The sequence below is a fragment of the Rattus norvegicus genome, chromosome 6, assembly GCF_036323735.1.
Source record: "Rattus norvegicus strain BN/NHsdMcwi chromosome 6, GRCr8, whole genome shotgun sequence".
Lineage (NCBI taxonomy): Eukaryota > Metazoa > Chordata > Mammalia > Rodentia > Muridae > Rattus > Rattus norvegicus.
In genome coordinates this window covers 123,887,501-123,905,806 of record NC_086024.1, presented here as the reverse complement: position 1 = coordinate 123,905,806, position 18,306 = coordinate 123,887,501, and the positions used below count along the sequence as shown (strand labels likewise).

General features: G+C 41.6%; 1 protein-coding gene across 12 annotated transcripts in view; it reads left to right on the top strand.

Annotated features, from left to right (window-relative positions):
- The first annotated feature begins 221 nt into the window (after positions 1 to 221).
- Positions 222 to 18,306, top strand: part of Eml5 (EMAP like 5) — a 130,317-nt gene continuing 112,232 nt past the window's right edge. For 11 of the 12 annotated variants that reach the window (XR_010052132.1, XM_063262251.1, XM_063262249.1 and 8 more), the window contains exon 1: positions 222 to 844. Coding sequence is in view for 11 of the 12 variants with exons in the window: in XM_063262251.1 (XP_063118321.1) it covers positions 648 to 844 (197 nt within the window). In the remaining variant the exon portion in view is untranslated. The remainder of the gene's footprint in view (positions 845 to 18,306) is intronic. The other variant, NM_001003402.2, reaches the window with a different exon arrangement.

Below are 18,306 nucleotides of genomic sequence, written 5' to 3'. Positions count from 1 at the left end.
TCTCGCGAGGGTGGGAATGGGCTGCTTAGATCTTGGAAGGGAGGCCTACGGGTTAGCAACAGTCTGGTGGTGAGCAGAGAGCTCCCACATTATGCTCAACTCTCGGAGGGACCGGGCTACCTGAGAGAGGCGGGGCGAGCGCACGGGGAGGGGAGGGACGTGAGCGTTCGGGGGCGGGGCCGCGCGTCTCCGCCCTCCCGCCGCTCAGCTGGGCTCGGGAGCGCGCGGCGCGGCACCGCCGGGCTGTGGAGGCGAGATAGCGGCTGGACCTGAGCGCCGCAGGTGACCCGGGCAGGGAGTCCGGTGCGCGGAGCCGGCTGAGAAGGAGCAGGCTGGAGGCGGGTCCCCGTCCCCCCTCTTAGCTTGGTTGTCTCCTAGCCTAGGCACTGGGCTGAGGGGACACGGCGAGCTCCCAGACGCGCGAGGCTCCCGGACGGCCGGCGGCGCTCGCGGCCCTCAGCATGTTTGGTGAGGCGAGGCTTTTCCTCCCGCCCGTGGGCTGAGGCGACGACGGCGGCCACGCAAGCGAGATGCACCTGCCGGGCTCGGCTTAGAGGAGCGTCCCGGCCGCCAGCGGGAGAGCTTTCGTCACCCGGCCCCGGCGGCGATCGCGGGCCCGAGCCGCAGCGACGGGTGGGCGCACGGACATGGCGGCTCGGAGCGCCCCGAGCTGCCACCTGCGGCTCGAGTGGGTGTACGGCTACCGGGGCCACCAGTGCCGCAACAACCTCTACTACACCGCGGCCAAGGAGATCGTGTACTTCGTGGCGGGGGTCGGCGTCGTGTATAGCCCGCGGGAGCATCGGCAGAAGTTCTACCGCGGCCACAGCGACGACATCATCAGGTACGGGCTCCGGGAGGCGGGGGGTGGGGGGGGGGATGGAGACCGCTGTCACCCCTGCCGAGTTTGCAGCTGCCTGTCCTTCTGGAAGTCGTGACCGTTCCCGCAAAGGAGCATTACCCAGGAAAGCAATGTACATCTATCTTGTTCCGAGCCCACTCACTTACCACTCCGCTTTCCGCATCTCCCTATTCTAGGGGAGCCTCCTTGGGATCCTAAGGACGCTCCGCAGGCCATTCGCTTTAATGGATTTGTGACCTTTTCCGTTCCATGAAAATCAGGATTTCAGACCCTGCGATTGGTTCTTGTTTATAGGAAATCTTATTTAGCTAGGGATAGGAAATACTTAACAGAAGACCAACCCTAACTCTGCAGTACTCAACTCTTGGCCACAGTTATTAGTTCAGATTTCACTAACAGCAATTATCAGTAGAGAGCAAAGAAACTCAGGTGTTACCCTTAATTCGCACGCTGGAAGGCACTTTGAGGGTATGTCTTTTATGAGAAATAACCCCACTCTGATTTCCGATTCTGTTTATCATCATCAGAGGAATCTTAGGCTTGCTTTCCTATTAATAATTTCAATCACAGGGTGTGTGTAGTTCGCTCTTTATTGATCTGAGTCTTCACGTCGGCCGCGATGTTTCGTAAGCTGTACACAGAAAGGGTAGTTTTCAACATTTCAGTAGAACTTTCAAGTTAGGAGCGTTTGAATTGATTATTGCCTCAAGCACATTTCTGTCTTCTATCAAAGTGAATGTATTACAGAGAAATTTGAGAGTGTGCTTGTGTTGTTGCTTCTGAGTTCTTGACTATTCTGTGAACAGGCTTATTTATGTCTTCCTGGATGTTTCAAATCAGACACTTCAAAATCTGTATAGTGGTTTGATGCAGTGTAAGCAAGACGTTCTAGTGCTGAAACTCCACGCGGTTGTGTTATTTTGGCCCTCTGTACATATACAAGGGGGAAGGGGGTTTCGGGCAAGCAGAAGTTGTGATAGTGTTGAGCAAAGTAAAAGTAAGTAGAATTTACATTTGTAAAGAACGGAAGGTGTGGCGGGAGCTTTTATTATCTTTCACTCGTTTATTAGACATTGCAGTCAAGGTTTTCCAGAGTCCAGGTTTTGGAAAGGAGTCTGACAAGCAGTTTTATTTTTCTCAGTTTAGGAATTTTCTGTTGTGGTGGTGGTCAGGGCTTGAGCCCTAGTGAAAGTCCAAAATCACTAATGTAAACAGAAGTTATAGCAATTGTCAATCTTATTATTCACCCCAAGAACAGAGTTAATCTCATCTTCTTTTATTTTCCCTCTGTCCTGCCATGTCTGTCCTTCTCTACGGATTGGGTCTCTAGCTTTATAAAACTACATGAATAGCTTTGGGTAGCAGCCTCCTTCCGGATAGTATTAGGCTAAATTAAGTAAGTGGTGAGGGTGTGAAGGATATGGAGGTCCTGATGTGCAGAACTTGATGGGTTTACTTGAGGGGAGGTAAATTATGTCTTCATTCTTCTAGCAGTAGTTAGTATTATATGCCTCACTGCTTGAATTTTTTATTTTATTTATTTATTTATTTTTGGTCCTACTGCATATTAAACTCATGGGCCTCTCAAATAGTTAAGCTCTGGATCACTGAGCTATGATTTTTATATCACCAACTGTGATTTTTACATTTTCTTTGAGTAAACTGTAAGGAAGATTGTACTTTTGCCTTCTGTAAAAGTTGTGCAACCCATACATGCATCTCAAAACACTTTCACATTGCAAACATACTCTACATGTCTGTGATTTAATACAAATGACACATTATTATATAATTTATGACAATTCAAAAAGATCTCCTGAAAAGTTGTTGTGGGCAGTAAAATCTAAACCAGGCAGTGTATTAAAGATGGTGGAACAAATTTAATAGAATACTAAGAATATAATTGAGAAATCAAAGTACTTTGGAAATTGTATTTTAGATAGGAATGACAAATTATTCTTGTGAAATAAAATAGTCAAAGATTAAAACCTGTTTTTTTTTTAATTCACGGCTTAACCTGTAAGCATAGAAATGATTCTAGTAATTTCTCAGTTATTTCACAGCAGAGACTACAGCATTCATACATCTAACAGATGGTAGAAAACCATGTTATGATATTAGCCTTAATGAAAATATTTTCATCAGTTTTATTTCCATATCTACTTAAAATTTACTTGCAGTTTGTTGGTGAAATATAACTTTAGGCTAAGACTGTTCCAAAGTGAACCAGTAATTATTACTTGGTTTTAAAACTGTAAGTGCTTTGTTGGTTGTAAAGTTTGAATAGTCTGTTATTTGTTTGGTGCTTCTATAATTTTACTGCCATCTAGGATGGCTCAAGGCGGTTCTGTATGATATAACCGTTTATTACATCTTTATATTTGTGGGCCTTTTGCCCTTATCTGTGTCTTCTACACTTCTCTACTTATTATTCTTTTATTGCTAATTATTCCAATAACTCGTTTGTACTTAGAAGTGAACTTCAATGCCAAAATAATACAGGATGTTTTTCCATGTGTGTACTCCCCTGTATGCCTGTGTTTCAAGTTCTGTTGTTTCAATTTCTCTGTTAGGTATTTGCAACAGTTTTTAGACTGTTAAACTATATTGCAAGTTCTGTATTTAGGGTAAGGTGCTTATCAAAGGCCTGGTTTGTATTTCAAAACTTCTGCTAACTGGTTTGCCCAAAGGATCTGATAGCTTTGAAATTATGTTTTCTTGCTCTTTATTGCCCACCAACATTTATTCTTCAAAGTAATGGATATTATCAAAAGGTTTCAAATCATGTATACCAGGAAGGATCATGGATGGGTATAATTATTTTGGTATGTTTTCATGTTACACATTTTGTAGAACTAGAACTTGAAATGTTTTAAAAATTAATTCCATCTATTCCTCAGAAGACTTATTTCCTCCTATTTTCCTTAAAGACTCAGCTTCAATGTTCTGGGACTCAGTATTGTGTACTGTACTCCCGTATGTCGTGCTCTTGTGTTATTACAGAACATTGGAAGGCTGCTTTACTACTTTCACTGCCCCCTCTCGCATTTATTTACCTTTGGTTCTGCTTGGCTGTAGTCATTTCTCTCAGGGTCACCAATGACTTACACATTTTCAAATCCAGTGGCTAGGTGTCAGCTCACATCTTTTTTAATTTTTGTCACCACTTGACACATTTGTCCATGTCCACCTTTTTAAAATACTTTTCCAAAAATTTAAAAGTTGACACATAAAACTAAAGATTGTACAAACTTTGATATGTGTATATATTGATTAATGTTTAAGTCTGTATAAAAACATTTCTGTTCTTAAACCTTTATCATTTCTTTTTGGTGAAAACATTAAAAAAAATCTTCTAGTTTTCTGAAATACAGAGACCATTTCCATTAACTGTAACCAGCCTGCTGTGCTCTTAGGACTCACAGGTCATCCTTTTTCCATCCTTCCCTTCTGCCTGTGTTTCTCCATCTCTTGTACCAGCCAGCCTACTTGCAAAATGTATGAAAAAAGAATCAACTTCATATAGGAGTACGATCTGTCGTTGTTTTATTTCACTTAGCAGTTGATCTCAAGTTCCATCCATGTTATCAAAATGATAGGATTTTGTCCTCTGTCTTAGGGTTTATTGCTGTGAAGAGACACCATGACCTTGCCACCTCTTATAAAGGAAGACATTTAATTGGGGCTGGCTTATAGTTCAAAGGCTTAGTCCATTATTGTTATGGCAAAAAGCATGACAGCAAGCAGGCAGACATGGGGTGGAGAGGTTGCCGAGAATTCTACATCTGGGTCTGCAGGCAACAGGAAAAGACTGTCAGTCACTAGGCCTAGTTGAGCTTCTGAGACTTCAAAGCCCATCCCCCAGTGACACACTTCCTCCAATAAGGCCACACCTCCTAATAGTACTGACCCCTATGAACCTGTGAGAGCCATTTTTGTTCAAACTATCATATCCTCTTTATGACTAATAGTATTTTATTGGTGTGTGTGTGTGTGTGTGTGTGTGTGTGTGTGTGTGTGTGTGTGTGTAGCTAAGGAGAAAGAAACAGGACTAATATTTTAGGTAGGTGCTCTGATAGGGTGGAAAGGAGACCTCACTGTTATGATAATATGAGATTGAGAGGTCAGGCACTACAGTGTGTAGGAATCTGAGTAAAGGATAGTCTATGCAGAAGGACTCTTCTCTATGGAAGCTCTGAAGTAGGAGTCCTAAAGGATTTGAGGAACAGTAAGAATTGTTGTGGCTAGAGTATTCTGAACATGGGTTTAGTGAGGTAAAGATGAGATGGATCAGTATGTAGGACCTTGCTAAGTGGCCTGCTCTCTGAGACTGGAAGTTGTTTTAACAGTTGTAATTGTTTGAATAAGCATGGCCCCCATAGGCTCATTGATTTACATGCTTAGTCATCAGGGAGTGGTACTGCTCGTGAGGGAATAGGAGGTATGGTCTTGTAGGAGTAGATGTGGCCTTATTGAAGGAAGTGGGTCACTGGAGGTGGGCTTTGAGGTTTAGAATCTCAAGCTAGACCCAGTATCTATTTCTTCCTCCTGCCTTTGGATCTAGATGTAGAACTCTTTAGCTACTTCTCCAGCACTATGTCTGCCTGTGTGCTGCCCTGCTTCCTGCCCTGCTGAAAATGGACTAAACCATCTGAAAGTGTAAACAAACTACAATTAAGTGCTTTCTTTTATGAGAGTTACCATGGTTATAGTGTCTCTTCACAGCAATGGAACACTGATGAAGACAACTATTTAATGAAGGTATTGGGTTAGAGAATAACAAAGTCACGGGGGCTTCTGTATTCAGAAGAGAGGCAGTAGGGAGGTAGGGAAGCCACTCAGGGGACTGTTGTGTTTCACTCCAGGAGTGTTGCTGGCTTGAACGAGTCATGAGATATTGGGAGAAGCAACAGGGAAAGCAGTGAGAAAGGCAGGATTCTGGGTTTATTTTAAAGATGGGAACAGCATAATTGACTAATGAATCATATGCAAATTATAAGAGAAAAGACAATAATGATCATAGGAACTTTGATCAGAACATTTGGAGAAGTAGAGTTAGCAGCTATTGAGTTGGGAAAGATTGTGGCAAACATTTTCTGTTTAGGGAGGAAGGGAGAAATCAGAAGCCCTGTGTTAGAAGAGTTCCATTGAGAAACCTTGTGGGAGCATGAAAGGCAGCCTGGATTCTGTTTAAGCTAAGGCCTGACTCCCAGGCACCAGGCCCCTTCACTAGCCACAGCCCTCCATAGATTTGTGGTCATCAGTCACATAAGGGCAATGCCCCAAGCCCTTCCACTGGTAGAGGACCTGTGGTCACATAGGCTCAAGACAGATCTTCATTTTACTGAGGTACCTAAAGGCCGAACCAATAAACTTTCCTTCCCAGACACTCTTCCCTACAAAAGGGATTTAATCTCAGGCCCACCCTGAGAAGTGGCGTCTGGTTTTACTCATTCACCTTCTACCATGACAATAAATGCCTTAAAACCATGGAACTGCCTCTTTTCATCGGGGAGCTGTGGGGAGCCAAGGAGAAGGCCTTTGCCTATAAAGCCACCGTCTAATCTCCTGTAGAAGGCCTCTCTGCCCTTCCAGCCATGGCCAACACTAAGCCACAGTCAAGCCAAAGATCCCCCCACCCGCTCAGGGACCAGCTGGAGCTCTTTTCTTTTCCCCTCAGCCCCAGGCTAGATCCAGCCCGTGGGCTGCCACTCCATTCTCAGCTCTTCCATCCATTCCAGTATCCAGGAGCCTGAGAACCAGATGGTCCCTGCCTCCTTGTAGGCTTGGGGTCCCCAAACCAGCCCTGGCTGTTTCCCAGACCTCAGGCTATTCTTCCCCAACCCCGGAGTGGTGTCCCAGGGGCTTCCTTACAGCCTGACACCCACCCAGCGTGGGGTAAGTACAAAGCACTGTCAAACTTCCTCGTCTTGCCTCCCTGAGCTGTGAGCCCTGTGGCGGAGCAGACGCGAGACCCATAACCTCATAGACAAATGAGTAGAGTTCTAAATTAGGCAGCAGGACATGTGTGTCTGTAACTCAAGGAAGCAGTCTGGTAAGGCTAGTATAAACGGGTGTTACCAGTATGTAAGTAGTAAAGCCATGAATCTCAATGAAGTCGTCACCTAGGTAGCAAGTAAAGACAGAGAATGGATCTGAAAATGGATTTCTGTTGTGTTGCAATATTCAGATACAGGGGAGATGAAGAATAGAGTAACAAAAATGTGGCCAGAGGAGAGAAGGGAAAGTGAGGTTATGGGGACATCAAATATAACCAACCGTGCGTCCCACTAGTCAAGGTGCTAGCTGTCTTGTGGTTGTTACCTTACATTTACAAGACCTGCCCTGAAGACCATTATGTTCAAAAGATAAGGGGAAGGTGGTCCAGGAAGCAGTCAAAATGGGTTATTATTAATACAAAAACCTAGCACCCTTTAAGATTTATTTAAAACAATGAACCAAACAATGGCATGTGCCTGTCAGCCTTAGATTCTTACAGTATGGACTTCAGATTAGCAGCAGGAACATTACCTGAAAACTTGGGAGAAATACAGGTTCCTTTCTTTCTTTTTTTCTTTTCTTTCCTTTCCTTTTCTTCTTCTTTTTCTGAGACCATCCTGGAACTTGCTGTCTTACACTATGAGTCAGCTCTCCATAGCTGTGACACAGTACCTGAGAAATGGAATTTAAAAGGAAGAAATCTGTATTTTTGCTTACGGTTTTACAGATTTCAGTTGAAGGTTGGATGGTCTTTTTTTGCAGAGGGCCTGAGGGAGAATATCATGGTGCAGTGTAAGTGGCAGAGGAAGCTGCTTACTTTAGGACAGCCAGGAAGCAGGTAGAGGGGGAGAGGATGAGGACCAGCAGGAGGAAGGGGAGAATGAGCAAGAGGGAGAACAGGCAAGGAGAGAAGAGAGAGGGAAAATTTGTCTGGAAATTGTATATCATCATAACTTCCAACTACAGAAGGCATTTGTTCCTTTTTTATTTCTTTGGGTCCTTTACAAATACTTTATCAGGACCAACAATACTAGATACTGCCCCTAGTGTAAAGGTAGTGTTTCATACTCATTTCACTACATGGTTGGGACTGCCACAGCACAGGCAGTTTTTACTAAGTATGCTTGTCATAGTGTTTAACTTAACTATTAGTGATGTCATCAGGTCTAACCACTTCAGTGGTTATCATCTATAGCCAATATGATTCATTAAGGACCAGGGTTTAATTCCAACCTAGAGTGGAAAGAATAAGGTTAGTCTAAGTCTTATAACAGAGGTGATGACTAACACGAGAGTTTACATTTGGTTGAGTGAGACTTTGCTAATTGTTATCTAATGGACAATGTGTTTAATGCATAAAACATGAGATCTCATAGTAGAAATCTTATCTGGAATTTGGGTTCTAGATTGAGAAGCTAAGCCTTTACAAAGGGTATTTTTGATAGCTGTATTTTTAAAAGACTATGTAGAAATTTGAAATCAACATAATAGGGATTATGAAAGATATTCTGTTTTCTCTTATAGTTTTATTGCTATTTTAAATTAGTAATACTTACTATAGAAAGCTGAAGGCTACAGAAAAAATTTACCCACAATCTTGTAATCTAGAAATATCACCATATTATAGATTATTTTATTATTATTATTATTATTATTATTATTATTATTATATTTCTAGATTATTCACTTTGTGAGCTTTTTTGGTACATGCAGTATTGAGCAGTTGACATAATATTATATGTAATGAATAGAGTATGTTTTTGCCTAATATTATAACAGAAGCTTTTCGTAATATGATAAAGAAAAATCCCTGTTCTGTTAGGTGGTGTTTAAGTTTTTGCTGCTCTAAAGGATGTAATGAAAACATTCCATTAGGGCTTTTCTTTGTTGAGGATTAATTTATTCAAAACTTCTTTTTAACTTTGGTGGCTTCTTTGGGAATTCAGTTAACAAATATTGATTTAATAACTACAAGGACTAATCATTGCTTTAGGTACTTAGGTTAGAAATGAATAAAAAAAGGTGTGTGGTCACACACACACACACACACACACACACACACACACACACACACAGAGTCTCTGCCCTATTGGTTGGCATATAGATTTTAGTGGAAAGAGTAAGATCATACATATTCAAAAGTGATTTTAGATAGTTGATCATTATTGTAAATGCATTGGGATAATGTATAGAACATATTGAAATGACCGTGAGTCGTTAGAACTGATATGTTTGCCCTAAAGGATGAGTGAGGCAAAGATTTTGGAGATTGTTCTAGACTAAAACTTAAAAAGTACAATTATCTTGACCTTTTTATGGGACAGGAAGGAGTATGTGACTAGAATGGACAAGAGGGGAAATGGTATAGGTTAAGGCTTGAGAACATTCTGAGGGACTCCATCCAGGTAGGATTTTATTCTAGATGAATGGGAAGCTGTTGGAGAGTTTTACCAAGTGGATAGTAAGGTCAGATTTATGTCGTTCTAAGAAATTACTCTGGGGCCAATGAGATGACTCAACAATTAAAGCTGCTTGTCATACAAGCCTGATGGCCTGAGTTTGATCCCCAGAAGCCAAGCAAAAGTAGAAGTAGAGAACAGACTCCACAAAGTTGTCCTCTGTCTGATCACCACTCACTGTCTATTGCATGCCCTACTCCCTGTGGGAAAACTCTGCTAACGAAATCTATGATGACCGGATAGTACATGGCCTCTGCACTTCTTCTTTGACCTTGTCTGGGGAATCTTAAGCCCCCACATGTCACGTAGCCTCAATTAGATTACAGGATCAATTTCCTTTCTCCTAATAAGAACCTGTTCAGCCAGCACCTGAGATGCTTCCCCATGCTAACGAGGCACTCCAGGTACCCTAAGCACCCAGCCTATGCCCATTCTGGATGTTCTGACCCTCAGCTCTCCAAAACGTTATATGCCTTGAATTACTGTAAGTAAAGTTGAGTGGAGGGGTAACCAGGAAGTATGCTATCATGGGATAGGAGTTAGTGGAAGGAGTAACTGGGAAGTGGAATATCATTTGAGATGTAAATGAATGGAATGATTAATAAAAAAGGATAAAGGGAGATGGTGGAGCGAGGAAAAAATAAGTAAAGTTGATCTGCCTCCTGATAACTGGCCAAAGTGTGCTTATTCACTATATGTACTCACAGGGCTTCTGAACCCCCACCCTCACCCTCACCCTCATCCCCCAAGGATGGTGGGTGGGGGAAGACCAGGGGGTGGTGGTAGGGAAAGACTCACAAGTCCCAGTAAAAATTAAATGAAAAAAATTCCTTAAAAAAATCATCCAGGCTATATTGAACAACTCTAAAGAGAGCAATAAAAAAAAAGAAGGTGGTGGTCAGAAGGCTAATGAAGTAGTCTTGGTACTCACTGAAGGTAGATGCTGGCCAGAATGAGGATTCCACTAGAAAAGAGAAGGGTGATGATAGAGGCAGTCTCACAGGCTGATGGGATCATGTAAGGAGTGAGAATGGAATTAGACTCCTGATCCAAGCAATAAACTGCTTCAGGTCTTAGCTAGAGCAATAAGACAAGAGAATAAAAAGGATGCAAGGGGGAAAGAAGGCCAAGTGTCCCTGCTGTCAGGTGATAGGATTCTCTCTATAAAAGACCATGAGGACTCCACCAAAACCCCTTAGAACTGAGGGATACTTGCAGCAAAGTGACAAAATGCAAAATTAACACACTGATTCCATCAACTCCAATAAGAATACCAGGACCTTTCTTCACATACGAACAATGTCACAATGTGTGCAGAGGCACAAAAGACCAAGAGTAGCCAAACCAGTCCTGAACAAAATGCCTCATAGGAAGCATTGCCATACCTAGTTTTAAATCATGTTACACACCTATGGTGGTAATGCTAGCATTGTACTGGTTTAAAAACAGACACATATCCACCAAGATGAACTCTCAATCCTAAATATCTATGCCCCAAATACAAGGGCACCTACATACGTAAAAGAAACCTTACTAAAGCTCAAAACACACATTGCACCTCACACAATAATAGTGGGAGATTTCAACTCCCCACTCTCATCAATGGACAGATCATGGAAACAGAAATTAAACAGAGACGTAGACAGACTAAGAGAAGTCATGAGCCAAATGGACTTAACGGATATTTATAGAACATTCTATCCTAAAGCAAAAGGATATACCTTCTTCTCAGCCCCTCATGGTACTTTCTCCAAAATTGACCATATAGTTTGTCAAAAAACGGGCCTCAACAGGTACAGAAAGATAGAAATAATCCCATGCGTGCTATCAGACCACCACGGCCTAAAACTGGTCTTCAATAACAATAAGGGAAGAATGCTCACATATACGTGGAAATTGAACAATGCTCTACTCAATGATAACCTGGTCAAGGAAGAAATAAAGAAAGAAATTAAAAACTTTTTAGAATTTAATGAAAATGAAGGTACAACATACCCAAACTTATGGGACACAATGAAAGCTGTGCTAAGAGGAAAACTCATAGCGCTGAGTGCCTGCAGAAAGAAACAGGAAAGAGCATATGTCAACAGCTTGACAGCACACCTAAAAGCTCTAGAGCAAAAAGAAGCAAATACACCCAGGAGGAGTAGAAGGCAGGAAATAATCAAACTCAGAGCTGAAATCAACCAAGTAGAAACAAAAAGGACCATAGAAAGAATCAACAGAACCAAAAGTTGGTTCTTTGAGAAAATCAACAAGATAGATAAACCCTTAGCGAGACTAACGAGAGGACCCAGAGAGTGTGCCCAAATTAACAAAATCAGAAATGAAAAGGGAGACATAACTACAGATTCAGAGGAAATTCAAAAAATCATCAGATCTTACTATAAAAGCCTATATTCAACAAAACTTGAAAATCTACAGGAAATGGACAATTTCCTAGACAAATACCAGGTACCGAAGTTAAATCAGGAACAGATAAACCAGTTAAACAACCCCATAACTCCTAAAGAAATAGAAGCAGTCATTAAAGGTCTCCCAACCAAAAAGAGCCCAGGTCCAGAAGGGTTTAGTGCAGAATTCTATCAAACCTTCATAGAAGACCTCATACCAATATTATCCAAACTATTCCACAAAATTGAAACAGATGGATCACTCCCGAATTCCTTCTATGAAGCCACAATTACTCTTATACCTAAACCACACAAAGACCCATCAAAGAAAGAGAACTTCAGACCAATTTCCCTTATGAATATCGACGCAAAAATACTCAATAAAATTCTGGCAAACCGAATCCAAGAGCACATCAAAACAATCATCCACCATGACCAAGTAGGCTTCATCCCAGGCATGCAGGGATGGTTTAATATACGGAAAACCATCAACGTGATCCATTATATAAACAAACTGAAAGAACAAAACCACATGATCATTTCATTAGATGCTGAGAAAGCATTTGACAAAATTCAACACCCCTTCATGATAAAAGTCCTGGAAAGAATAGGAATTCAAGGCCCATACCTAAACATAGTAAAAGCCATATACAGCAAACCAGTTGCTAACATTAAACTAAATGGAGAGAAACTTGAAGCAATCCCACTAAAATCAGGGACTAAACAAGGCTGCCCACTCTCTCCCTACTTATTCAATATAGTTCTTGAAGTTCTAGCCAGAGCAATCAGACAACAAAAGGAGGTCAAGGGGATACAGATCGGAAAAGAAGAAGTCAAAATATCACTATTTGCAGATGATATGATAGTTTATTTAGGTGATCCCAAAAGTTCCACCAGAGAACTACTAAAGCTGATAAACAACTTCAGCAAAGTGGCTGGGTATAAAATTAACTCAAATAAGTCAGTAGCCTTCCTCTACACAAAAGAGAAACAAGCCGAGAAAGAAATTAGGGAAACGACACCCTTCATAATAGACCCAAATAATATAAAGTACCTCGGTGTGACTTTAACCAAGCAAGTAAAAGATCTGTACAATAAGAACTTCAAGACACTGAAGAAAGAAATTGAAGAAGACCTCAGAAGATGGAAAGATCTCCCATGCTCATGGATTGGCAGGATTAATATAGTAAAAATGGCCATTTTACCAAAAGCGATCTACAGATTCAATGCAATCCCCATCAAAATTCCAATCCAATTCTTCAAAGAGTTAGACAGAACAATTTGCAAATTCATCTGGAATAACAAAAAACCCAGGATAGCTAAAGCTATCCTCAACAATAAAAGGACTTCAGGGGGAATCACTATCCCTGAACTCAAGCAGTATTACAGAGCAATAGTGATAAAAACTGCATGGTATTGGTACAGAGACAGACAGATAGACCAATGGAATAGAATTGAAGACCCAGAAATGAACCCACACACCTATGGGCACTTGATTTTTGACAAAGGAGCCAAAACCATTCAATGGAAAAAAGATAGCATTTTCAGCAAATGGTGCTGGTTCAACTGGAGGTCAACATGTAGAAGAATGCAGATTGATCCATGCTTATCACCCTGTACAAAGCTTAAGTCCAAGTGGATCAAGGACCTCCACATCAAACCTGATACACTCAAACTAATAGAAGAAAAACTAGGGAAGCATCTGGAACACATGGGCACTGGAAAAAATTTCCTGAACAAAACACCAATGGCTTATGCTCTAAGATCAAGAATCGACAAATGGGATCTCATAAAACTGCAAAGCTTCTGTAAGGCAAAGGACACTGTGGTTAGGACAAAACGGCAACCAACAGATTGGGAAAAGATCTTTACCAATCCTACAACAGATAGAGGCCTTATATCCAAAATATAGAAAGAACTCAAGAAGTTAGACCGAAGGGAGACAAATAACCCTATTAAAAAATGGGTTCAGAGCTAAACAAAGAATTCACAGCTGAGGAATGCCGAATGGCTGAGAAACACCTAAAGAAATGTTCAACATCTTTAGTCATAAGGGAAATGCAAATCAAAACAACCCTGAGATTTCACCTCACACCAGTGAGAATGGCTAAGATCAAAAACTCAGGTGACAGCAGATGCTGGCGAGGATGCAGAGAAAGAGGAACACTCCTCCATTGTTGGTGGGATTGCAGACTGGTACAACCATTCTGGAAATCAGTTGGAGGTTCCTCAGAAAATTGGACATTGAACTGCCTGAGGATCCAGCTATACCTCTCTTGGGCATATACCCAAAAGATGCCCCAACATATAAAAAAGACACGTGCTCCACTATGTTCATCGCAGCCTTATTTATAATAGCCAGAAGCTGGAAAGAACCCAGATGCCCTTCAACAGAGGAATGGATACAGAAAATGTGGTACATCTACACAATGGAATATTACTCAGCTATCAAAAACAACGGCTTTATGAAATTTGTAGGCAAATGGTTGGAACTGGAAAATATCATCCTGAGTGAGCTAACCCAATCACAGAAAGACATACATGGTATGCACTCATTGATAAGTGGCTATTAGCCCAAATGCTTGAATTACCCTAGATGCCTAGAACAAATGAAAATCAAGACGGATGATCAAAATGTGAATGCTTCACTCCTTCTTTAAAAGGGGAACAAGAATACCCTTGGCAGGGAAGAGAGAGGCAAAGATTAAAACAGAGACTGAAGGAACCCCATTCAGAGCCTGCCCCACATGTGATCCATACATATACAGCCACCCAATTAGACAAGATGGATGAAGCAAAGAAGTGCAGACTGACAGGAGCCGGATGTAGATCGCTCCTGAGAGACACAGCCAGAATACAGCAAATACAGAGGCGAATACCAGCAGCAAACCACTGAACTGAGAACAGGACCCCCGTTGAAGGAATCAGAGAAAGAACTGGAAGAGCTTGAAGGGGCTCGAGACCCCATATGTACAACAATGCCAAGCAACCAGAGCTTCCAGGGACTAAGCCACTGCCTAAAGACTATACATGGACTGACCCTGGACTCTGACCTCATAGGTAGCAATGAATATCCTAGTAAGAGCACCAGTGGAAGGGGAAGCCCTGGGTCCTGCTAAGACTGAATCCCCAGTGAACTAGACTGTTGGGGGGAGGGCGGCAATGGGGGGAGGGTTGGGAGGGGAACACCCATAAGGAAGGGGAGGGGGGAGGGGGATGTTTGCCCGGAAACCAAAGAATTTTTATTAAATATTAAATAAATTTAAAACAAAAAAAACCAGACACATATGGGTCATCATAACTATGGTTACTGGATCTTTTGATAGAGATGTCAAAACTATACATCAGAGGAAAGACAGCATCTTCAACAAGTAGTCCTGGGAAACCTGGATTTCAACATTCAGAAAAATGAACCTAGACCTTACCACTGATCTTCACAAAGTACAACTTCAGATGGATAAATTGCTAGCTATACATGTGGTAGAGGTTTAGTGTCTAAAATGTACAGATAACTAAACAACAACAACATCAACAAAACTAATCACCAAGAAAACAACCCAGTTTTTAAAATGGGCTGTGGAATGGAACAGAACTTAGAAAAAATGACATGCAAATTGCTAATAAACACTTAAAAGTATTCAACATCCTTAGCCATCAGTGCTCTGTGGGTTAAAACTACATAACATTTCTAGTATTGTGTATACTTTCCTCTTGTTGAACAGACCTACCTTATGTTTAAGTAGCTGTTAGTCACTGCCAACATACGTATTTCTCTATTGCCATGCTGAAGATTATGACACATAGCTATCACAGGTGGGTAGGACGATTGGTTGCTTCCCAACCAGTCTTGAAAACTTGCATGATGCCTCCTGATACTATGAAAACTAGTCCCCAGAAAGGAGACTTTCAGATCAGATCCAGCTTAGGACCTCTGGGTTTTATCCAAAGTACAATAGTGTCTTTAGCAATAGGGACTTAACCTTCTTCCACTTCTAGGAGGCAACCAAGGGCAACTGCAATAGGCTGTAATGTTTTGGGAGTCTCTTGGACAGCTCTGACCAACAAATCAGAAGAGGGCTTCTATATCAGAGAGGCTGTACCTATTAAATCTTATCAACATGGCTGTCTAGACAAAACTGAATAAGGATGACATCAGTGGACATGCTAAGTGGAGAGAGGAAGCCTGTAGGGACTCAATCCTAGACAAAGAACTGTGGAGACTGGGGAATGCTAGGAAAGTAGGAGAAATAGTTTTGTCCAGGGAAGAGTCTTCCAATTGGTTATCTATACCAAGTGGTCAACCCTGAGATCACATACATATAGGTAAAATTATACAGACTGAGAAGGTTGTATTCATATATTAAGGAATATATGTATTTAATAACAAAGAAAAAAAGGCCAAGAATTTGAGAGAGAACAAGGGTGGAAAAGTATCTTTTATTCTCCTGAAGCAATTGTTATCTCCATACCTTACTGCCTCAGTCCGCTAACCTAGTCCTAATCCTGGAAACTTCTAGCCTCCTTACAGTCTAATCTGGGTCTGTCCTGTTTTCAGCCTTTGAGACTTACTGCTGAGTAAGCTTACTCCTTCCTTGTTCTTTCTGAACTCTGGCTGACTGGTCAGTTCAGCTGTTCTGGTTCAAAACTCCTCTCTGGTTAAATCTGGCTTCTCTCCCGGGCCTCTGACCCCCTTGCTGTGACTGGTTTCAAACTCTGGCAATCTGTTCTAATCATCTGGTTCCTTCTCATTCTCTGGCCCATTATATCTTCACCCAAATATAGTTTCTTCTTTTCTGCAGTTGTCCAGGTAAAATTGCCTTTCTCTTTTTCTCTGCACTGCTCTCTTAAGTAGCTTTTCTTCGCGCCTCTCTTGATAGTTAGGCGTATCCTATTCTGTCAAATCTTTCTCTGATTCATTACTTTGTCTGCCACTCAGACATCTAATTAATTACAAACACGGGTGCTTCCTTCTATAAACTAACTTTACTTTCATTGTTTGGGATTAAAGGTGTGTGCTAAGGGCATGTCTGTATTCAATTCAGAGGGATTAAAGGTGTGTGCCACAACTAGAAACAGTTTTTCTTTTTCAGTAAATAACACAATCTTGGGGTTCACAATGTGATCAAATATTCTGCAACACAAGGACGTGCATAGAAGGAGTTGAGAGAAGGAAAGCAAAGGGAGGAAAATGATATATTTACATTATATTTTTAAAAATAGTAACTTTAAAAAACTACTTTAAGATTCCATCTTATCCAAGAATGATGTAGATTAAAAAGAAGAAAAAGAGGGGTTGGGGATTTAGCTCAGTGGTAGAGCGCTTGCCTAGGAAGCGCAAGGCCCTGGGTTCGGTCCCCAGCTCCGGGGGGAAAAAAAAATTACAAAAAGAAGAAAAAGAAAAACAAATGATAACAAATGCTGGTACAGATGTGGTAAAAGGGCAACTCTTTTACATTGTTTTATAATGCTAGACCCTGTTTGCTACAACACTGAACTTCCAGACAAGATGTGTTCACTGGTGCAGTAGTGGCAAAACTGTGTGTGTCAGTCAGAGTTTTATTACTATGAGGAGACACCAAGGCCACAGCAACTCTTACGAAGGAAAGCATTAAATTTGGGGCTTAGAGTTTCAGAGATTTAGTCCATTGTCATCATGCTGGAGAGCATGGTGGCATGCAGACATGATCCTAGAGAGAGCTGAGAGTTCTACACCTGGATCCACATGCTGTAGGAAGGGCAAGAGCCTCTGGGCCTGGCTTGTGCTTCTGAAACCTCAAACTCATTCCTGATGACACATTTCCTTTACCAAAGGCCACTCCAACTCCAAGGAGTCTTCACCTCCTAATTCTTCCAAATAGTGACACTCCCTGGAGACCAGGTTTAAATCCAAGAGCCCTTGGGGTCTGTTTTTATTCAAATCAGCTCCTTTGTATGGAGGTAACTAACCACTCTCTTGATTGGCTTTAAGACCTGCTTCACAGTAGGGAGTTCATGTCTCTTACTATAGACTGGTCAATCTCACTGGAGGGAAGTCAAAGGCTCTTTTGGAGAACCCATTAACATTGATGGAGGGTAGGGAAGGGTGCTGTTAAATGTGGTCTCTGATCCTGGCATGGCTCTTTGTTGTATAGCATTTTCCTCAGAATCAAAAACTCCTTCTCGAAGGGAAGGGGAGCCTCACAAGACTAATGATCATATATATAAATATGTCTAGGAAAACAGAAACTTGGAAGATTCTTGAAGGCCCATTGCCAGAGCATAAAAAGGAGTAAAAGATTGATGAAGGAGACTAGCTGAGCTAGAGGGATATTCTTAGCTGCTACAGTAAGTTGTGTAGAGAGCAAGGTTGAAACCTTTGTGAGTTGTCACCAGTGTTGGGGTGGGCTTTTCAGTGGTGCAGATGCTCTTGTGTCATCCTTGTTCTAGCTGACTTATCATCCACAGTACTGTTATTGTCCCAAATAAAAACTTCAGTTCCCCAGGTTGGACATTCTGTTGTAGGTTTCCTTTTGGGGGTGAATACACATTTGTGTGTTGTTTCCCAAGAAAAGTCAGTCACATAAGAGTTGCTTATTCCAGACATTTTATGTAA